At 40.3% G+C, this 20,144-nt stretch overlaps 1 protein-coding gene across 5 annotated transcripts in view; it reads left to right on the top strand.

The window, feature by feature from the left end:
* CFI (complement factor I) overlaps positions 1-20,144 on the top strand; it is a 52,177-nt gene that overhangs the window by 10,747 nt on the left and 21,286 nt on the right. For 2 of the 5 annotated variants that reach the window (XM_070390648.1, XM_070390637.1), the window contains exons 3-7: positions 1,162-1,209; positions 3,516-3,563; positions 12,518-12,797; positions 15,437-15,590; positions 19,228-19,409. In XM_070390648.1, coding sequence (XP_070246749.1) covers positions 1,162-1,209; positions 3,516-3,563; positions 12,518-12,797; positions 15,437-15,590; positions 19,228-19,409 — 712 coding nt within the window. The remainder of the gene's footprint in view (positions 1-1,161; positions 1,210-3,515; positions 3,564-12,517; positions 12,798-15,436; positions 15,591-19,227; positions 19,410-20,144) is intronic. The other 3 variants (XM_070390669.1, XM_070390658.1, XM_070390679.1) reach the window with 3 other exon arrangements.

Raw genomic sequence — 20,144 nt, 5'->3', positions numbered from 1 at the left:
TTCTTTCTGGAACCCAGTCAGGCTTGAGTTCCCACCATTGCACCAGAATTACATTTGTCAAGGTCACCATCTTACTGGAGATGCCTTAGACACAGCTGCTGATCGCTCCCTCCTCCTTGCCTCTGTGCCACCTTTCTCTGTTATTCGTCTGTTACTGCACTGGCCACATCTTCCCATCTCCTCTACTAACTCTTCAACATCTGCCCCACCTCTAAATGTCAGAGGGCTCACACCCTCCAATGGCTTTGCATTTCATGCACAGAATAAGCCAAAGTCTTTACAGTAGCCCACAAAGTTCCAATGATCAACTGCCTGCCCCTCCGTACTCTGACCTCCTCCTCCTGCTCTCCCTCCAGCCACTTATTCTCCTCCAGTCACACTGTCCTCCAGACCAACAAGGCACCACACTGCACATGTGCTCCCACCACACAGCTTCCCCCCAGCTGTTTCCTCCGACCATGACACTTCATCTCTAGACATCTGCATGGCTTGCTCACTCACCTTCAGGTTTCTGCTCTAAGGTAAACTTCTCCCCAAAGTCTTCCCTGGCAACCCTATATGAAATAGCAATTCTCCCATCCTCTCTCTCCATCATCTCTATCTTTCTCGCCATACATAGCATTTGTCACCATATGCCATATTATGTATTTATTCCTTATTCATTTTTATCTGCTTTCCCTACTAAAAATGTAAGCTCTTTGACTTGGCGCTGTTCACAGTTATAGCCCAAGGAGCTAGGACAGTGCCTTGCACATAGTAGACTCTCTATAACTGTTGAATGAACATGTTATGAGTGCAGGGACAAGTCCCAACCCATATTTAAATATATGTAAAGATTATTTTCTTCCTACTTTTTCAATAGACGAATTGGGGTAATATGCAATCTCCCACAATCACATCGTTATACCATTTGTATAGGATCTTAAATGTTCATTTGTGGTCTCCCATGGATTTTCATTGGATCCTCACAACAACTCTGTGAGGATATTATTTTTAATTTCCACATTTTATAGAAGAGGAAACAGAATCAGGAAGGTGAAGTCACAGCTAGTTAGCCACAGAAGGGGGCTTTCTACTTTTTCATAAAAAGCAGTAGGATGGGAAAGGGTGGACTTTTCCTCGCTTTGGGCATGGGTGAGCATTCTTTTCCTTTGTTTATAGGATGAAGACCAAAACCAAAAAAAATTGAATCTGAGGAAGAAACCACAGGTAAAGCATGCTGGGGTTGACTAGGAGACTGTTTCTTATTTGCTTTCCAAATGGCCAACCATCTATCTAAAATGGTTTTACTGTAGTCCTTTCTAGAAAAAAAATAAAATTTACATCAAAATAATTGTTACATCATTACAAATACCAAGGAAAGGACCCCCCCCTCAAAAAATAATACAATAATCCATATATACAAAAGAGCAGCCTCTGCTAAAGAAGTTAAATCATGTTTTATAGATGACTAGGCTATAGTAGTAATTGCTAACAATTTTAATATGTGCTACCAGTATATGTGAATATATTTACTTTTAAATAATAAAACATTGCTGTACAAATAAATGCACCTTAAAGACAAACCAAATTTTGAACACATAAATAACATTTTAATAATTTTCACCATTACTCTTTAATAGAATAATATCACTAAATACATTTCATTAGTTTTGATATTTTTCATTTGATGTTAATGGCATATTGCATATTAGCTGGAAAAGATACCTCACAAAGAGCAACATACACAATTAAGCACATAGAGAGAGATTCATCATTAATGATAGTAGATGTAAATCTATATTTCAAATAGTCTGATTAGGGGGCAGGTTGGCTTTCTGTTATATCTGAACAGTTTTCATTTTTTTTAACCCCATAATGTGGCTGCTGAGCAGCTTCTACTGTACTTAGAAGTGTAGACTGTCGTTTTCTTATTCACTGGTGCTGCATTTTGTCTTTATTTTCAATCCAGCATTCATTTCTCTATAAGAATGTCTAAGCTACTGTCCATTTGTGAAGATCATGTTAAAGATCATGTTATCTAAAACTAGATCATATAGTCCATAATGTTCCTTTATCAAGCTCATGTATGTGAACCTCTGTCTTAAAACAAAAATCCTCTTGCCTTGGCTGGGTGCCTTAATTGGTTGGAGCATCGTCCAGTTCACCAAAATGTTGTGGGTTCAATCCCCAGTCAGGGGGTGTACAGGAGGCAACCAATCAATGTTTGTATTTCACATCAATCTCTCTCTCTCTCTCTCTCTCTCTCTTTCTTTCTCTCTCTCTGTCTCCCCTCTCTTTTTCTCTTTCCACTAACTCTCCCCCCTCCTTTCTCTAAATATTAATAAACAAATCAGGTGAGGACTTAAAAAAGCCCTCTTTTAACCTCATAGCCCCCTCCAATTATCACCCCATTTTACACAACACTCTCAAAAATATCCTGTGCTCAATTTCTCTTTTCCCATTCTTTCTGGAACCCAGTCAGGCTTGAGTTCCCACCATTGCACCAGATTTATATTTGTCAAGGTCACCATCTTACTGGAGATGTCTTAGACACAGCTTCTGATTGCTCCCTCCTTCTCCTTGCCTCTGTGCCACCTTTCTCTGTTTATTCGTCTGTTACTGCACTGTCCACATCTTCCCATCTCCTCTACTAACTCTTCAACATCTGCCCCACCTCTAAATGTCAGAGGGCTCACACCCTCCAATGGCTTTGCGTTTCATGCACAGAATAAGCCAAAGTCTTTACAGTAGCCCACAAAGTTCCACATGATCAATTGCCTGCCCCTCCGTACTCTGACCTCCTCCTCCTGCTCTCCCTCCAGCCACACTGTCCTTCAGACCAAGAGGGCACCACACTGCACATGTGCTCCCACCACACAGCTTCCCCCCAGCTGTTCCCTCCGACCATGACACTTCATCTCTAGATATCTGCATGGCTTGCTCACTCACCTTCAGGTTTCTGCTCTAAGGTAAACTTCTTCCCAAAGTCTTTCCTGACAACCCTATATGAAATAGCAATCCTTCCCTCTCTCTCCACCATCTCTTTCTCACCCTACATAGCATTTGTCACTATATGTCATACTATGTATTTATTTCTTAATCATTTTGATCTTCTTTTCCTACTAGAAATGTAAGCTCTTTGACTTGGTGATATTCATAGTTGTATCCCAAAAAGCTAGAACAGTGCCTTGCACACAGTAGGCTCTCTATAAATATTGAACGAATTATTATAAATGCAGGCACAGGTCCCAACCCATATTTAAATATTAGTAAAGATTATTTTTTCCTACTTTTTCAATTGGGGCCATATCCAATCTCCCACAATCACATCATTGTAGCATTTGTATAGGATCTGAAATGTTCATTTTTATTTTCCACATTTTATAGAAGAGGAAACAGAATCAGAAAGGTGAAGTCACAGCTAGTTAGCGCAGAGGGGACTTTCTACTTTTTCATAAAAAGCAGGAGGATGGGAAAGGGTGGACTTTTCCTCGCTTTGGGCATGGGTGAGCATTCTTTTCTTTTGTTTATAGGATGAAGTCCAAAACCCAAAAAGATTGAATCTGAGGAAGAAACCACAGGTAAAGCATGCTGGGGTTGACTAGGAGACTGTTTCTTATTTGCTTTCCAATGGCCAACCATCTATGAAAAATGGTTTTATTGTAGTCCTTTCTAGAAAAATAAATAAAATTTATATCATAATAATTGTTACATCATTACAAATACCAAGGAAAGGACCCTCCCCCCCCAAAAAAATAAGTCCATATACACCAAAAAGCTGCCTCTGTTAAAGAAGTTAAATCATGTTTTATAGATGACTAGGCTATAGTAGTAATTGCTAAAAATTTTAATATGTGCTACCAGTATATGTGAATATATTTACTTTTAAATAATAAAACACTGCTGTACAAACAAATGCACCTTAAAGACAAACCAAATTTTGAACACATAAATAATTCTATCTAATAAAAGACAAAAAGGGTAATTGGCCATACCTTCGCTATGCTTCCCATTGGCTAATCAGGGCGATATGCAAATTAACTGCCAAGAAAGATGGTGGTTAACCACCAACAAAGATGGCAGTTAATTTGCATACGTAGGCGCCAAGCAACAGAGCGAAGCCAACTGGCCTCGGGCAGGAGCAGCGAGCGAAGGCCAGCGTGGCGAGCAAAGAACAAAGAGGGAAGCCCGCCACGCTGGCCTCTGCCACGCCCCGGGGCCCACGTGCGCAGTGAGTAAAGAGCTAAGCCCCTCCCAGTGAAGAGTGAAGGCCTGGGTTACGGGTGCTGGAGGAAAACTGGTGCCAGCAGCCAGGGGAAGGGGCCTCTGAGGGGCTCCAGACTGCAAGAGGGCACAGGCCAGGCTGAGGGACCCACCTGAGTGCACAAATTTTTGTGCACTGGGCCTCTAGTATTTAATAATTTTCACCATTAATCTTTAATGGAGTAACATCACTATACACACCTCATTAGTTCTATAATTTTTCATTTGCTCTTAATGGCATATTGCATACTAGCTGGAAAAGATACCTCACAAAGAGCAACATATACAATTAAGCACACAGAGAAAGATTCATCATGAATGATAGTAGATGTAAATCTATATTTCAAATAGTCTGATTAGGTGGCAGGTTGGCTTTCTGTTATATCTGAACAGTTTTTCATTTCTTTTTAACCCCATAATGTGGCTGCTGAGCAGCTTCTGCTGTGCTTAGAAGTGTAGACTGTCATTTTCTTATTCACTGGTGCTGCATTTTGTCTTTATTTTCAATCCAGCATTCATTTCTCTATAAGAACATCTAAGCCATTGTCCATTTGTTAACATCATGTTAAAGATAATGTTAACTAAAACTAGATCAAATAGTCCATAATGTTCCTTTATCAAGCTCATGTATATGAACCTCTGTCTTAAAACAAAAACCCTCTTGCCTTGGCTGGGTGCCTTAGTTGGTTGGAGCGTCGTCCAGTTCACCAAAAGGTTGCAGGTTCAATCCCCAGTCAGGGGGTGTACAGGAGGCAACTGATCAATGTTTCTCTTTCACATCAATGTTTCTCTCTCTCTTGCTCGCTTGCTCTCTCTCTGTCTCTCTCTTTTCCCTCCTTCTCTCTCTCCCTTTCTCTCTCTACATATTAATAAACATATCAGGTGAGGAGTTTGTTTTTTAAATAACCTTCTCTTACCCTCATAGCCCCCTCCAATTATCACCCCATTTTACACAACACTCTCAAAAATATCCTGTGCTCAATTTCTCTTTTCCCATTCTTTCTGGAACCCAGTCAGGCTTGAGTTCCCACCATTGCACCAGAATTACATTTGTCAAGGCCACCATCTTACTGAAGATGCCTTAGACACAGCCGCTGATGGCTCCCTCCTTCTCCTTGCCTCTGTGCCACCTTTCTCTGTTTATTCGTCTGTTACTGCACTGGCCACATCTTCCCATCTCCTCTACTAACTCTTCAACATCTGCCCCACCTCTAAATGTCAGAGGGCTCACACCCTCCAATGGCTTTGCATTTCATGCACAGAATAAGCCAAAGTCTTTACAGTAGCCCACAAAGTTCCACATGATCAATTGCCTGCCCCTCCGTACTCTGACCTCCTCCTCCTGCTCTCCCTCCAGCCACTTACTCTCCTCCAGCCACACTGTCCTCCAGACCAACAAGGCACCACACTGCACATGTGCTCCCACCACACAGCTTCCCCCCAGCTGTTTCCTCCGACCATGACACTTCATCTCTAGACATCTGCATGGCTTGCTCACTCACCTTCAGGTTTCTGCTCTAAGGTGAACTTCTTCCCAAAGTCTTCCCTGGCAACCCTATATGAAATAGCAATCCTCCCCTCTCTCTCCATCATCTTTCTCACCCTACATAGCACTTGTCACCGTATGTCATACTCTGTATTTATTCTTTATTCATTTTTATCTGCATTTCCTACTAGAAATGCAAGCTCTTTGACCTGGTGCTGTTCATACGTGTAGCCCCAGAATACAGAACAATGCCTTGCACATAGTAAGCTCTCTATAACTATTGAATGAATATGTTATGAATGCAGGGACAAGTCCCAACCCATATTTAAATATATGTAAAGATTATTTTCTTCCTACTTTTTCAGTAAGACATATAAATTAATATAATTTCTGTTATTTTAACCACTGGATTATCTTTACACTCTAGGGTATATATAAGCCACTTTGACAATTATTGGTCTAGAGCAGTGGTTCTCAACCTTCCTAATGCTGCGACCCTTTAATACAGTTCCTCATGTTGTGGTGACCCCCAATTTCATTGTTACAAATTCAACGTAATTAAAGCATAGTGATTAATCACAAAAACAATATGTAATTATATATGTGTTTTCCGATGGTCTTAGGTGACCCCTGTGAAAGAGTCGTTTGACCCCCAAAGGGGTCGCGACCCACAGGTTGAGAACCACTGGTCTAGAGGAATGGTTTTCAGCCTTTGGAGTTTGTTTTAAAGTACAGATTCCAGAGTCTTCTCCCAGAGATTCTGATTCAGGGGTCTATTGTTTGGGTCAAAGAATCTGCATTTGTAAGAAAATGCACCACATTGTCACAGAGATGGTCAATTGGGAATACCTGATCCATATACTTGGTAGTCTTTTTCAGTCTGTAACTCCAGACTGAAGAAAAATGGGGGAAAAACTTCTATGGCATGCCTCAATCAGCTCACCCACAGGATGATTTAGGTTCCATGCTTCCTAGACAAGTGGTTCTCAAGGTTTGGGATTATGGAGATTGTATCTAGATATCTAGTCTCTATCAGTCAGTATTATCTAGGGTATGCAGCATAAAAACCAATCCCAAATCTCAGTGGCTTAACAACAACAAAAGTTAATTTTTGCTCTGACAAAGTCTACTATAGTCTGAGTGACTCTCCCGGGAAAGTATCTTCCATTTGTTGGCCCAGCATTCTAGGCTGCTTTGAATCTATGATATCTCTGCAACACATAGTATTCTATTCTCGGCCGGGCAAGAGAAAGCTGGGTCATTGAGCACTGGCAATTAAATGATTCAACCTGAAACCAATACAGGTTACTTCAGCTTATATCTTATTAGCCAAAGCGAGTCACCACACTCAAGAAGAACATGTAATCTTCTCATTTGCCTGGAAGTGGAGTAAAATAAGATTTTGTAAACAGTATTAATGTTTACAACAAATATAAACATTAAAAAAACACTTAGATCGACCACCCCATCTTATACCATCAACTACACACATAATAGTAGTTGTTATTTTAGTGTCTGTTATTGTGGGATGGAAGTAACACAGTTAAATCACTGATGATTTAAATAATTCTGCTACTTACTAATCTTAATAGCATCTACATCAAGCATGTCAAACTCAAAGGCTAACACGGGCCAATTAAACAAGATTTAAGTTTATGTGGGCCGCAAAAAAACAAAAGCTTCAATTATCATAGAAAAGTAGGTTTATTTCGGTAGAGACATGCTGAATACCAAGGGCTGAAATAAATGAGTAATTGTTAACATAATAGAACATTTTAATAAAAATTAATATTTTTTCTTGAACAGTAACTTACCAGACACTCAATAACTGCACAAATTAATAAGCATAATGCAAAGAAACCTATTTTTTTATTCTCCAAAAGTGAAATATTTCCTGTTGTACACACCAAACAAGTCAGTACAAGACTAATGATGTGGCAATTAGCTGCTAAAATACTTGCTGCGAGTATTAGTGGAGTGAAATGGTGCACCTGTGCGTAAGACGCCTAAGAAAAATGAATGCAACACGATTATAGTAATCAGTCATTAGCAAACGTTGTAGTTCGTTATTAATCATTATGTGTAACAGTCTATTGTGAAAATTAAGCTTAAAATTTTTTATTAAAACGTTTCTTACATACCATTATATTGACTGGGCCACAGAAATATTCATTGTAGGCCGCATGCGGTCTGTGGGCCTCGAGTTTGACATTCTTGATCTACATACTTTGGAAAGATAGTATACATAAATGCATGAGGCATAGTTTATTTCTGTCTTTAGGCAAAGTGTACAAATGCTTTTACGAATCCCTTTAATAACTTCTTCAAATATCACCAGCCTATTTCTCTGGACATTGAGGACTCATAGACACGTGTGACTGACCCAGACCCTTTAGAATTAAAGCTTATTTCTAAGCTTTTCTGGGATGAATTTGCTTTCTTCTTTTGGCCTTCCCTTATTATGCTTGGGTTTCAGTTTCTCAGGTCTGCTAAATCCCTTACAACCAACCTATCTGCTTTCTAGCTTCCAACATTTTGATAACATCTGAAGTCTGCAGTACTCTCCCATTTTCTTTTCTTTTTTAAAAAATATATTTTATTGATATTTTACAGAGAGGAAGGGAGAGAGATAGAGAGCTAGAAACATCGATGAGAGAGAAACATCGATCAGCTGCCTCCTGCACATCTCCTACTGGGGATGTGCCCGCAACCCAGGTACATGCCCCTGACCGGAATCGAACCTGGGACCTTTCAGTCCGAAGGCCAACGCTCTATCCACTGAGCCAAACCGGTTTCGGCTCCCATTTTCTTTAGAATGATTGGTTATGTCTTCTTAAAAAAATATTTTATTCTCATTTTATTGGAACTTGCAGAGATTTGTTTTTTAAAGCCTGTGTTCAGTCTCCCATGTCTGAAGCAGGGTTGTACTCTGCTTCCATTTCTTCACTTCCCATTCTGGCCTCAACTCACCAAGGTTTGGTTTCTGTTCTGCCTCTACCACTCAACCAAAACTATTGCCTTGATGGATCCTGGTGACCTTTGCTCATTAAATTCAGCGGCCTTTTCTCAGTCTTCATCCTCAGAAGCTCTCTGCAACATTAGACACACTGAGCAAGGGAAGCAAAGTCTCTTTGGCTTTCCCCACATCCTCAGCACCTTAAATGTAAGTTTCCCTCCATGTTCTGTCTTTGTGTGTTTTTTCACCACTCCCTCCGTGAATATCAGGCCCATCAGCCCCTAACATGAATCTCAGTGAGGAGAAAGGGAGAAGCTTTCAACAGAGATGAAGGTTAGAGTTTCAATGGTTACACGGAGCTGGGCATTGTAATTGTTGTTATATTATTGTTCCTGGGACTAAGAATCTTTTAACTTTTTGTTTTTGCTCTAATCTAAGGGTGACTGAAAAGTTATGGCACTTGTCCAAGTTTCTATGCAAAACATCAAGGAAAAATGAGACCTCAGAAAGATCTAAAGGGATAAAGGGGAAATCAAGTTGATTTCTTTTTGCACCCAACTAAAATACCACTGCTTCAATAAAAGGGTGATACCTATAAGAGTGACAGTCTCTGCTGTAGGAGATAAGTAACCATAAAATTTCAACTCTACTAAGTGGTACCTGGACCCATGAAAAGTGTGTAACAGGTAGATTTCATTCAAGGTTAGTGTTTCAAAAGACAGTGTATTAAATGACCTATTTGTCCAATTTTCTTGTTTCTATGGCTATTTAATAAAGTTTATTGAAAAGCACATTAGATAAAATGACTTGCACGACTTTTACAAAATTTTGCATGGTTTTAATTGACTGGTTTTTATTTGTCTTCATAATAACACTTAAAGATGGTTTGCTTTGTTTCTGCAGCAGCTTGCTGTGACCACAGCTGGAGGGCACTGAGAGGAGAGGGGGTTCGAGTTGCTGGGGGCTGGGGAGACTAGAGGACAGAGCACCCATCTCTAGAGGGGGTGACTAGGGCATAGAAAGAACACTGGCTTTCCACAACTGACTTTTGGCCCAATTGGCCTGTTCCCAGCCCTCATCATATTTCTCTGGATTCCTGCAGGTCTAATTGGCTTTTTCCCTCTCTGATCCATCTCCGGAAAGATTTTCCTCAAATGCAAATTTGCTTCCCAGCTTAAAGCCCCTCGGTGACTGCCTCAGGACCTGCTCTTATCTCCCCACCACCTCTCACTCTACTCTCCAGCCTCAAGCGCACTGTTCTTTCTCCCAGTCCTGCCTGGAGTGCCTACCCACCACCCCTCTGCCAGCAGCCTCCTCCTCAGCACCCTCAGAACTCAACCCAGACATCAGGTCTTCCAGGAAATGTTGCCAAGTCTCCTGGTCAGCCAGGGGCCTGGAACACTGTCCTAAAGGCAGCTGGCCCACATGGATCAGAGCTTCCTCGGCCAGGTTAGTGTGCTGGTAGGACCAGCACATTTATTCTCCTGGCCTGAGGCACAGGGTGATGCTTACAAACTCATTTATTGAATTAATTGATAAATGAGCTAATAATCCGTCTTCTAAGCTTCAGACACACATTATCTCTTCCTACATAATATCTCCAGATACATGTCCTTCAGGCACCTCAGACTCAACAGGTCTCAAACCAAATTCATAGTACTGCCCAACCGGTGCTGCTCAGTAGATTCGATTCTTGGTCATGGCACATGCCTGCATTGCTCCTCAGTAGGGGATGTGCAGAAGGCAGTTGATCAATGTTTCTCTCTCTCTACTTTTCTCTCTCTCTCTCTCTCTCTCTCTCTCTCAAAAAAAGCAATAAGAACAAATTTTTTAAAAGAATAAATGAACCTTTATTTTTTTAAAAATTCATAGTGCTCTAATCTAACTTAATATCTATTTTGATTAATGTCATTATACATCCTTACTATCACTCAACCTCAAAACCTAGAACCATTCTCCACCACTACATGCAATAAGTTGTCCAATCCCATTGCTTTTGCTTGCTCAAGTGTCTTTCCAAACTTTTCTCACTCTCACTCCTGCTGCCTCTTCCTCCCCAATTTCCTAATGACCACCCATTTGAAGCGCACATACACACACACACCACTGCATGCCCATCAGTTGGGACTGCTCACAATTCCCTAAATACAGCCTGCACCATCCCTCCTGGGCTTTGCTGGCGCCAGCCCTCTGCTAGCACCTGTTCTTCCTCCCCTTGCTCACCTGCACCCACCTCCATGAGGCCTTTTAAAACCCCCCTTGAAAGACTCTCTTCCACTTAGAAGACAGAATCCACGCCATGTTCATCTGAGAAGGATTTTGCACACAGTAGGAGTTTAATAGGTAGGTTTGAATTTATTAATAGAAACAATCAATTTCACTCATCAATTCATTCCCATCTATATATATAAAAAGCTAATATGCTAAGTGCCCCTCTGACTGTCCAACCGGTCACTATGACATGTACTGACCACCAGGGGGCAGACACTCAATGAGGAGCTGTTGTGACACGCACTGGCCATTTACAAGAAACAGCACTGCAGATCTGGTGCCGACAAAGCAATGTAGGACACAGGCCCCATCACCATCCCAGAGCGACAGCCCACCAAATCGCAGTCAACGCTGCTGAGACCCCATGGCACAAAATGTGGCCCACAGCCCAGCCTAGCCCAGAAACGATGGCTGTGGGCGCCAGGCAATGACATCACATAGCAACACCTGGGTTCCTCTCTCTAGCGACTAGCCTCCTTGTAGTTTCTTTAGCCCAGGAACATAACTTACTTTATAGCCAGGTGCAAACGTTTCACACTTTAACCAAATGTCTGTGAAGCATTTTCCCGTGCCTCATCTCATTTGATCCTCACGGAAGTCCTGGAGTAGGTAGATAGGAGACTCAATAGAATCCTATTTTCTTTTCATTAGCTGGAAAACGGAGATTTAGAAAGTTTGGAAACTTGACCCGACTGACAAGAAGTAAGAAATGGTGGAACTTGAGAATGACTTCAGGTTTTCTCACTGCACAGAATATAGTCAAACTCTGCTGCAGTTAAATATTTTACCCTTTGTTCTCCCTGCGTGATCTACAATAATAATCTACTTCATGTTGATATTTACTGCTGTATTGCTGACAATTACCTGAAAGAGAAGTTGGGGTGCTTCACTGGGCTGGAAGAAGTTTAGCCAAACCAGAAAGCAGGTCTAACTAAGCAAGCTTATTCTATACATTTAAAAGGCTAAGTTGACTTGTGCATACATGATACATATAAAGCTCTTGCTGGTACCAATTGCATGTGTGTCATTGTTGATCATTAATTTGGTTGATACTTCTATTATAGAGAAAGGGCTAATAGTGATATTAAAATATTTCTTCTAATGAATTTCCTTTCAATGAGCACAAATCCGTGCACCAGGCCACTAGTAACACTGTATTTAGCATCAAATTTGTTCCTCCTTAACATGACTGATGAGATTTGTTGATTTCTTCAAAGGCAGAATGTTATGCTGGCTTTAGGATAATAATAGCTCCCATTGATTTCATGCTTACTACCTGTCAAGCATTATATGCATATTTCTAATCTTTGTAATAACCTTGCAAAATAGAAGAGCTCATCCCCATTTTATAGATGAGGAAACTCACATTCATGAGGGCACCTGTAAGTGCCCAAGCTGCACTAGAAGCTGGGCTTCTCTAATTCTAAAAACAGCCAGACCACATCCCCCTTGTAGTATGGGGTAAGTGAGTCTGTTTTGTTCCTTTTCTTCACTTATTCATCTTCAAAAAAGAAGACTTTGGTTTGTTTCTAAGTCAATGTTTAATTTGTGTTTTATAGGTAAGCTTGGCATCCGACACATCTCAGGAGGATCTGGTGGACAGACAGTGCTTAATTGAAAAATACACACATCTCTTCTGCCATAAAGTCTTCTGCCATCCATGGCAGAGGTGCATCAATGGGAAATGCATCTGTAAACTCCCTTACCAGTGCCCAAAGAATGGCACCAAAGTGTGTTCAACCAATGGGAGAAGCTTCCAGACTTACTGCCAGCAAAAGAGTTACGAATGTCTTTATCCAGAGGCAAAGTTTTTAAACAGTGGAGCATGTACAGAAACAGGTAGGAAAAGCCTAGTTTTGTTGTTGTTGTTAATTCTCACCCAAGGATATTTTTCCCATTGATTTTTAGAGAAAGCGAAAGGGAGAGACAGAGAGAGAAACATCGGATGTAAGAGAGACACATCGATTGGTTGCCTCCCGCACTCTGCCTTAGAGGGACTGGGGATCCCTCCAACCCAGGCTATGTGCCCTTGACCCTGAATCAAACCTGAGACTCTTTGGTGCACGGGCCCATACTCTAATCACTGAGCAACACCAGCCTGGGCAGGAAAAGCCTAGTTTATTCTATAAGAAAGAAATTGCTGCCCTAACCGGTTTGGCTCAGTGGATAGAGCGTCAGCCTGCGGACTGAAGGTCAAGGGCATGTACCTTGGTTGCAGGCACATTCCCAGTAGGAGGTGTGCAGGGGGCAGCTGATCGATGTTTCTCTCTCATCGATGTTTCTAATTCTCTATCCCTCTCCCTTCCTCTCTGTAAAAAATCAATAAAATATGTTTAAAAAAAAGAAAGAAAGAAATTGTCTACCATACTTTCTATCAGAAAATACTTTTCCTACAAAATGTTATGATGACAATTCAAAATTCTCTCTAGTCTCAATAACAATTGGGGTGATAACTAAAGAAATCAGAATGTAGCCAGAACTTGGGTCCATAGCCGGAGGACTCGAGGCCAGTCTTCCCCTTAATGCTCCTGCAATGTTTTGTTGCCCAGCCCTTCAGAATTGTCCCCACCTAAAAGGTCATTGACTTGGTTCAGAACCCAGTGAAAAAGTCTTTACATGAGATTGGTCCTGATATGGAGCCCCCCTCTGGACCTCCAGCCCGTCATTTCTTCCAGCATTCATCCCACCAGCCCCTGGCCCCAACCTAGGACATACTCCAACCTCGCATACTTGACACCTCAGAACAGAGAGCTTGTCTACATCCAGGTGCCTAATGTGGTAAGAAGGCTGGGATGCTAATATGTAGATTAGTGGAGTAATTAAGATTAGGAATCTCACTGTCAGTCAGATTTAACTACAAACCCCTCCAAGCCCCAATTATGTGACGTCTCTGGGCCCCAGCTTCCACATCTGCGAGATGTGAATCATAGTAATTCCTGTCTGCCTGCTCTCTGTGAGTCTGTCTCTATTTCGCTTGGTAGTTCAGTGTGTTCATTAAATTCCACATATGCGTGAAATCATATGGTACTTGTCTTTTTCCGACTGGCTTATTTCACTTAGCATAATGTTCTCTAGGTCCATCCATGCTGTCGCAAAATGTGTTCATGGGTAGGAAGAATTAGCATCATTAAAATGTCCATTCTACCCAAAGCCATCTACAGATTCAACACAATTCCTATCAAGATACCAATGGTGTATTTCACAGAACTAGAACAAATATTTCAAAAATTTATATGGACCCACAAAAGATCCTAAATAGCAACACCAATCTTGATAAAGAAGAATAAATTGGAAGAATCACGCTACCTGATATCAAACTATACTATAAGGCCATAGTAATCAAAACAGCATGGTACTGGTATAAAAACAGACATATAGATCAATGGAACAGAATAGAGAGCCCAGAAATAAATCCACACCTTTATAGTCAATTCATATTTGACAAAGGAGGCAAAAACATACAATGGACTAAATATAGTCTATTCAATAAATGGTGTTTGGAAAACTGGACAGCTACATGCAAAATATATATATATATATCACTAGACCACCTTCTTACAGCCACACAAGAAAACATTCTCTTTAAAGGCATCATGATATACACCAGTTTGCAGTCACCTAGATATTTTTGTGGTGCTGAGTTAAGGTGCTGAAGTACTGTGGAAAAGGAGGAATAAAGCTCATTATTTGAGCCCATCTCTACTATTTTTGGAAATCAGGAAAGCAATAGTAGAGATTATTTTGTCAGTGTCAGACTTTTGTTCTCTTGAACCATTAAAGACCTTAAATATATGAGAGTTCACAAACCTGGCTTACATTTTCATTATTTGTTTGGTGTACTTTTAAGAGCATGGACTCTGGCGTGAGCTCAATTTAGTACAGTGATTTTTCAACTCTTTCCATCTCATGGCACACATGAACTAATTATGAAATTCTGCGGCACACAAAAAAATAAAATTTTTGCCTATCTGACAGAAAAAATAGCTATATTTTTGACTCATTCACACCAGACAGCCGTTGTGTTGGCTGTGGTCACTTTTTTTATTTGACTAAGGGAAAAGAGGTCAGTGCCCCTGACTAAATAGTCAGATATTGCATGTTTAACAAATTCTTGCAGCACACCAGTTGAAAATCGCTGACATAGTAGGTTCAGACTCCTGACTTCACTACTTGAGTAAATAAGTTAACTTCATGTATAAAAATGGAGGAACTTAGGTTCCTCGTGTATAAAAATGGGGATAAATCGGCCTAATCTTCATAGGATTGATGTGGGGATTTTGTAATATTCTAAAGAACTGTGTAGCACAGCCAGTGACACATAAGAAGCCCTCATAAAATAATTGCTTACCATTCCTTGTCAAATCTTCATGGTGTTTAAAGTTAATTTGAAATTATGTATTTTGTTATTTTAAAGGCTTTTAATCCAGAGGAGAAAAGTGAATGCCTAAACGTTGCACATTCTTTTGGTTTTATTTTAGGACAATTTAACATTTCCTTGAAGCACGGCAATAGAGATTCAGAGGGAATTGTTGAAGTAAAACTTGTAGACCAAGATGAGAAAATGTTCATATGTAATGACAGCTGGAGCATAACGCAGGCCAATGTGGCCTGCTTCGACCTTGGATTCCAACAGTGAGTGCCTGTGTCAGGGGATTTTCTCAGAGTTGATTTTCTTGTTCCAACTATTTGTTTTTTGATTACCTGACACAACTTCCTCATATGCAACCCGAGAATATGAACTGCCTGCCTCAATCCAGCATTGTTAGACGGATTAAATGTGCTCATAATGGACTAGCTCTTAGAACACTGCTGAGCACAGAGCAACTGGAAGTTTGTTAAAGTATCTGGATAGAAATTCTTTGCTGTTTTGGAGAGTTGCAAACATTTATTACTGTCTGTCTCTCCTCATCTATTTGGTGTCTACTTTTCATACTTAATATTATTTATTTATGCATTCTTCCTTTTTTTTCTTGATCAACTTTGCATAGATTTGTCTATTTGATTAATGTTTTTTTATTTTTATATTTGTAAATTGTCCCATGTTTCTTTATTTTCAATGTCATTAACTTTTGCTGCTATTATGTTTGGCTCTATCCTCTTTTCTGTATGTAATTTTTCTGATTCCTTGAGTTAAATATTTAACTCATCAATTTTCAATGTTTCCTTTTTTCTAAAATAGGCATTTAAGGTACACATTTTGCCCTAACTAGTGTTTCATCTGCATGCCATTGGCCTCCATAGTTGTATTTTACTTATTGTTGAGTTCAAAATATTTTCTAATTTTCAATATGATTTAATCTCCGACCCATGCATAATTTAGAAGTTATTTTCCTTTCCTAATGAATAGTTTGCTTTTAGTTAGCTTTTTGTTATTGATTTTCTATTTAATTATATTGTAGTCAGAGAATGTCTCTATCTAATGACAATTGTTTAAATATTTGTTGAGACTTGATTTGTGCTAAATATATTTTAAATACTTCATGTGCAGGGTTCTATATAATAGACTAGAGGCCTGGTGCACGAAATTCATGCAAAGTAGGGTCCCTAGGCCTGGCTGGAGATCAGGGCCCATCTGTGGGGTGCCTGGTGAGGTGATGGGGGGGCCCCGCTGGCACCCACCTTGGCCAGCCTGGCACCACCTGCTTGCCGGCCCCACCCCCCACCACCCTCGCTGGTCACCTTCTTCTGCAGGGCGACCGGTGGGGTGATTGGGGGCCCCTCTGGCACCCGCCTTGGCTGGCCTGGGTCCTGTGGGCTGAGGGCAGCTCCCGTGTTGAGCATCTGCCCCCTGGTAGTCAGTGTGCATCATAGCAACCAATTGTTCCACTGGTCTTTCTGCCATTTGGTCAATTTGCATATTAGGCTTTTATTATATAGGATATGTTATTCATTAGAATAAGCAGGCTTGTTAACTGCCTTTTTCAAATCATTTCCCACTTACAAGTTTTCTGTGTCTTTATATTTTAAGTATGTCCCTTACAAACAGCATATATCTAGATTTTTTTAACAGAACATGACAATCACTATCTGAAGAGTCCATTTACACTGTTGTGATTATTTACATTATTAAATTTATTTTTCTTATCCTATTTTGGGCTTATTATTTATCCTGCCTTTTCTGTGCTCTTGTTTCTTCTTTTACTAACATCTATTAGGTTAATAAAGTTGTTGCTTTTTTAATCTTCCCCCTTTTTCCTCCATGTGATTTGGAAATTATACATTCTATTTCTATTCCTTCAGTGTCTATCTTTACATTAACACTGTGAATCCTTGACTTAGCAAGGCCTCACCTTCTTCGGGAATAATAAAAAGAATAGCATTACCCTATCAAGTTTCCAGTATTTAGTTCCACCTTATTTTAATATGTCCTTGAAGTTAATTGCTATCATCATAGAATAAGCAATTATTATTATTGTTGTTCAGTCAGTGCTTACTCAGATTGACTTGATTTTACCAACTTCTTGGTTTTTGTGACTTCTTGCATCTCACTCTGTAAGTCTGGATTCCATTTTCTTCCTCCTCAACTGTATCTGTTAATCATTCCTCAATGAGAGTTTCTTATCATTAAATTGAGTCACAGGGTATTTGTGATTTTCAACAGTTTGTGACCCACAACCTGTGATTCAACCTACTTAGTCTTTGATCTCTCACTATTTTGTTCTTATCATATTTTGCATAAGCTCACTGTCAAACTTCTCTGATTTGAGCCAGTGGGTATTTCCCTCACTTCCTTGAGAGCTCATTGTAGACGTTTATTACAGTTTATCTAATATTTTCAGATAGTTTTAGGTTGAAAGCTTTTTCAAATTATTCACCTGTCAGGTTACCCCAAAGAGCTCCCATTTGTTCTCATATTTTGATGCTGTTTGGCACAGTTTCATGACTACTGTTACCTCATTGTGGATCTTAAACAATTAAAAATACCCGCCTTCTTCTCTTTGTTTTGCCTTTCATGCTAATTTATCTGATATTTATATTGCCATTGCTGCTTTAGTTTTGTTTATGCTAGTATTTGCCTGAAGTATCTTTTTTTAAAATATATTTTTATTGATTTCAGAGAGGAAGGGAGAGGGAGAGAGAGATAGAAACATCAACAATGAGAGAGAATCATTGATCAGCTGCCTCCTGCATGCCCCGTACTAGGTATCGAGCCCGCAACCTGGGCACAACCCTGGCATGTGCCCTGAGCGGCATTTGAGCTATGACCTCCTGGTTCATAGGTCAATGCTCAACCACTGAACCACACTAGCCAGGCTGCTCAACTTTTTTTTTTATATCCATTTTTCTCATCTGCTTCTAAAGAGAAGTAGAGAGCAGTTGACTGTCCTGGAATAGTTCACTGTAAATCATCACCTCTGGGATATATAGCCTCCTGCCCACACAAGTTTTGAACAAATTGAGAAGTCCAAGAAATGGCATATAGATGCCAAAATATCACCTTAATACTGTTAACGATTAATTGTGTAGCTTAGTGTAAAGGCAAAATGGACCTGCTAAAATTAAACCAATTTAACCTCCCAAATCCTAGGCAACAAATGGGGCCAACACGGTAAGCCTTCCAGCATGGGGCAGGCAAAAAGGCCCACCCGGCCTGCCCCCCAAATGGAAAAGCTGGGCTCACCTTGCCTGATTTATATTTCCAACAAAATTCCCTGATCAAATGAATCCATTCCCTTTCCTGGAGTGCAGAGGAATTGAAAGATGGAGAGAGGTCAAGAATGGCACAATTCAAGTTGGAAGGAACATCAAGGGTGAGGAAGAAGAAGCCACCCTCCTTAACAAGAAACAGGAGAGGAAACCAGCTTTTGCTGAGTGCTTGCCATGTTTAGAAACCTGGCTAGTCAGTTTAAGTGGATTTTTATAGTTAATCTTTACAAAACTTGGTGAGATAGTTATATTCCCATTTATAGGTGAAGATACTGATGCTTTTACGCATCTTGTCCAAGCTATTTCTCATATGTAGAGAAAACTCTATTCCCTTTCCTCTAGCAGTTGTTCTCAGCCTTCTGGCCCTTTAAATACAGTTCCTCATGTTGTGACCCAACCATAAAATTATTTTCGTTGCTACTTCATAACTGTAATGTTGCTACTGTTATGAATCGTAATGTAAATATCTGATATGCAGGATGGTCTTAGGCGACCCCTGTGAATGGTTCGTTCGACCGCCAAAGGGGTCGCGACCCACAGGTTGAGAACCGCTGCTACAGTAAGGTTATAAATGCAAAGTATTCATTACTTTACCCTAATGTTTCATTTATTCTATTTGCAGAGGAGCTCATGATATTCAAGGAAGCTTTCATTTTCCTGAAGATCTCCATACTAGTGCCACTGAATGTCTGCAGGTGCATTGTCAAGGATTCGAGTCCAGCTTGACTGAATGTACTTTTACTAAGAGAAAAACTAACAGTAACCGGGGTGTAGCTGGTGTGGTGTGTTACACACAGAATGCAGGTTGGTAGAGTGTTTTGCCTGATGTTTTTCCTTTCTTCAAGGTTATTTATTTCAAACCAAGCCTGTAAGAAACAAACAAATGATGGATACCCAGTCGCCAGTCACTGAGGCAAAATCATGTTTTGGAATGAACCTAAATTGGTGTTCTTCCCTTGTTGTACCTTTTTGCCACTCAAATATTCATTCTGTCCAAGTTTCTATATGGGAAGCAGAGTTGCTTGACTCCACTTTGCTTCCTTGAACATCTGAATTAAGGTTAACACAGCAAGCACAAGTCCATCAAACATCAGAAGAAACCTCAGGATCTCCTTTGAGACGTTCAGCCAATACACATTCCTTTAAAATATTTGTGACCACATCCATGTTTCAATGTCCAGGCCACTCTTTCTCCTTCATCCTGACATTGGAATATTTGAGTCGTACACTAGTATATGGTGTTAAAGGCCAAAGCCTTTAATGGTGCTAAAAATGTACCACCAAAATGTAAATGTCACTACCCAAGTAAGTCTTGTGGTGAAGGTGAGGATGAATGTAGTAGCATGAAAAGAAAGGACAAGGACTAATGTTCGCCAGTATCAGCAAGTGCTCCTGATTCCTGAACCCTTGCCCCAATCTCAGCAAATACAGACCTACACAGGAAGTACTGGTTTTCAGAGATAACGGCAGGGTCTTCATATGCCAGTTTTGGTATTTATTTTCCTTATTAACAATATAGACTATGTTCATGCTACTGAT

The sequence above is a fragment of the Myotis yumanensis genome, unplaced genomic scaffold, assembly GCF_028538775.1.
Source record: "Myotis yumanensis isolate MYYU_CA2020_CCGP unplaced genomic scaffold, mMyoYum1.0.hap1 SCAF_1, whole genome shotgun sequence".
NCBI classification, from domain to species: domain Eukaryota; kingdom Metazoa; phylum Chordata; class Mammalia; order Chiroptera; family Vespertilionidae; genus Myotis; species Myotis yumanensis.
This window is presented reverse-complemented; position numbering and strand designations above follow the sequence as displayed.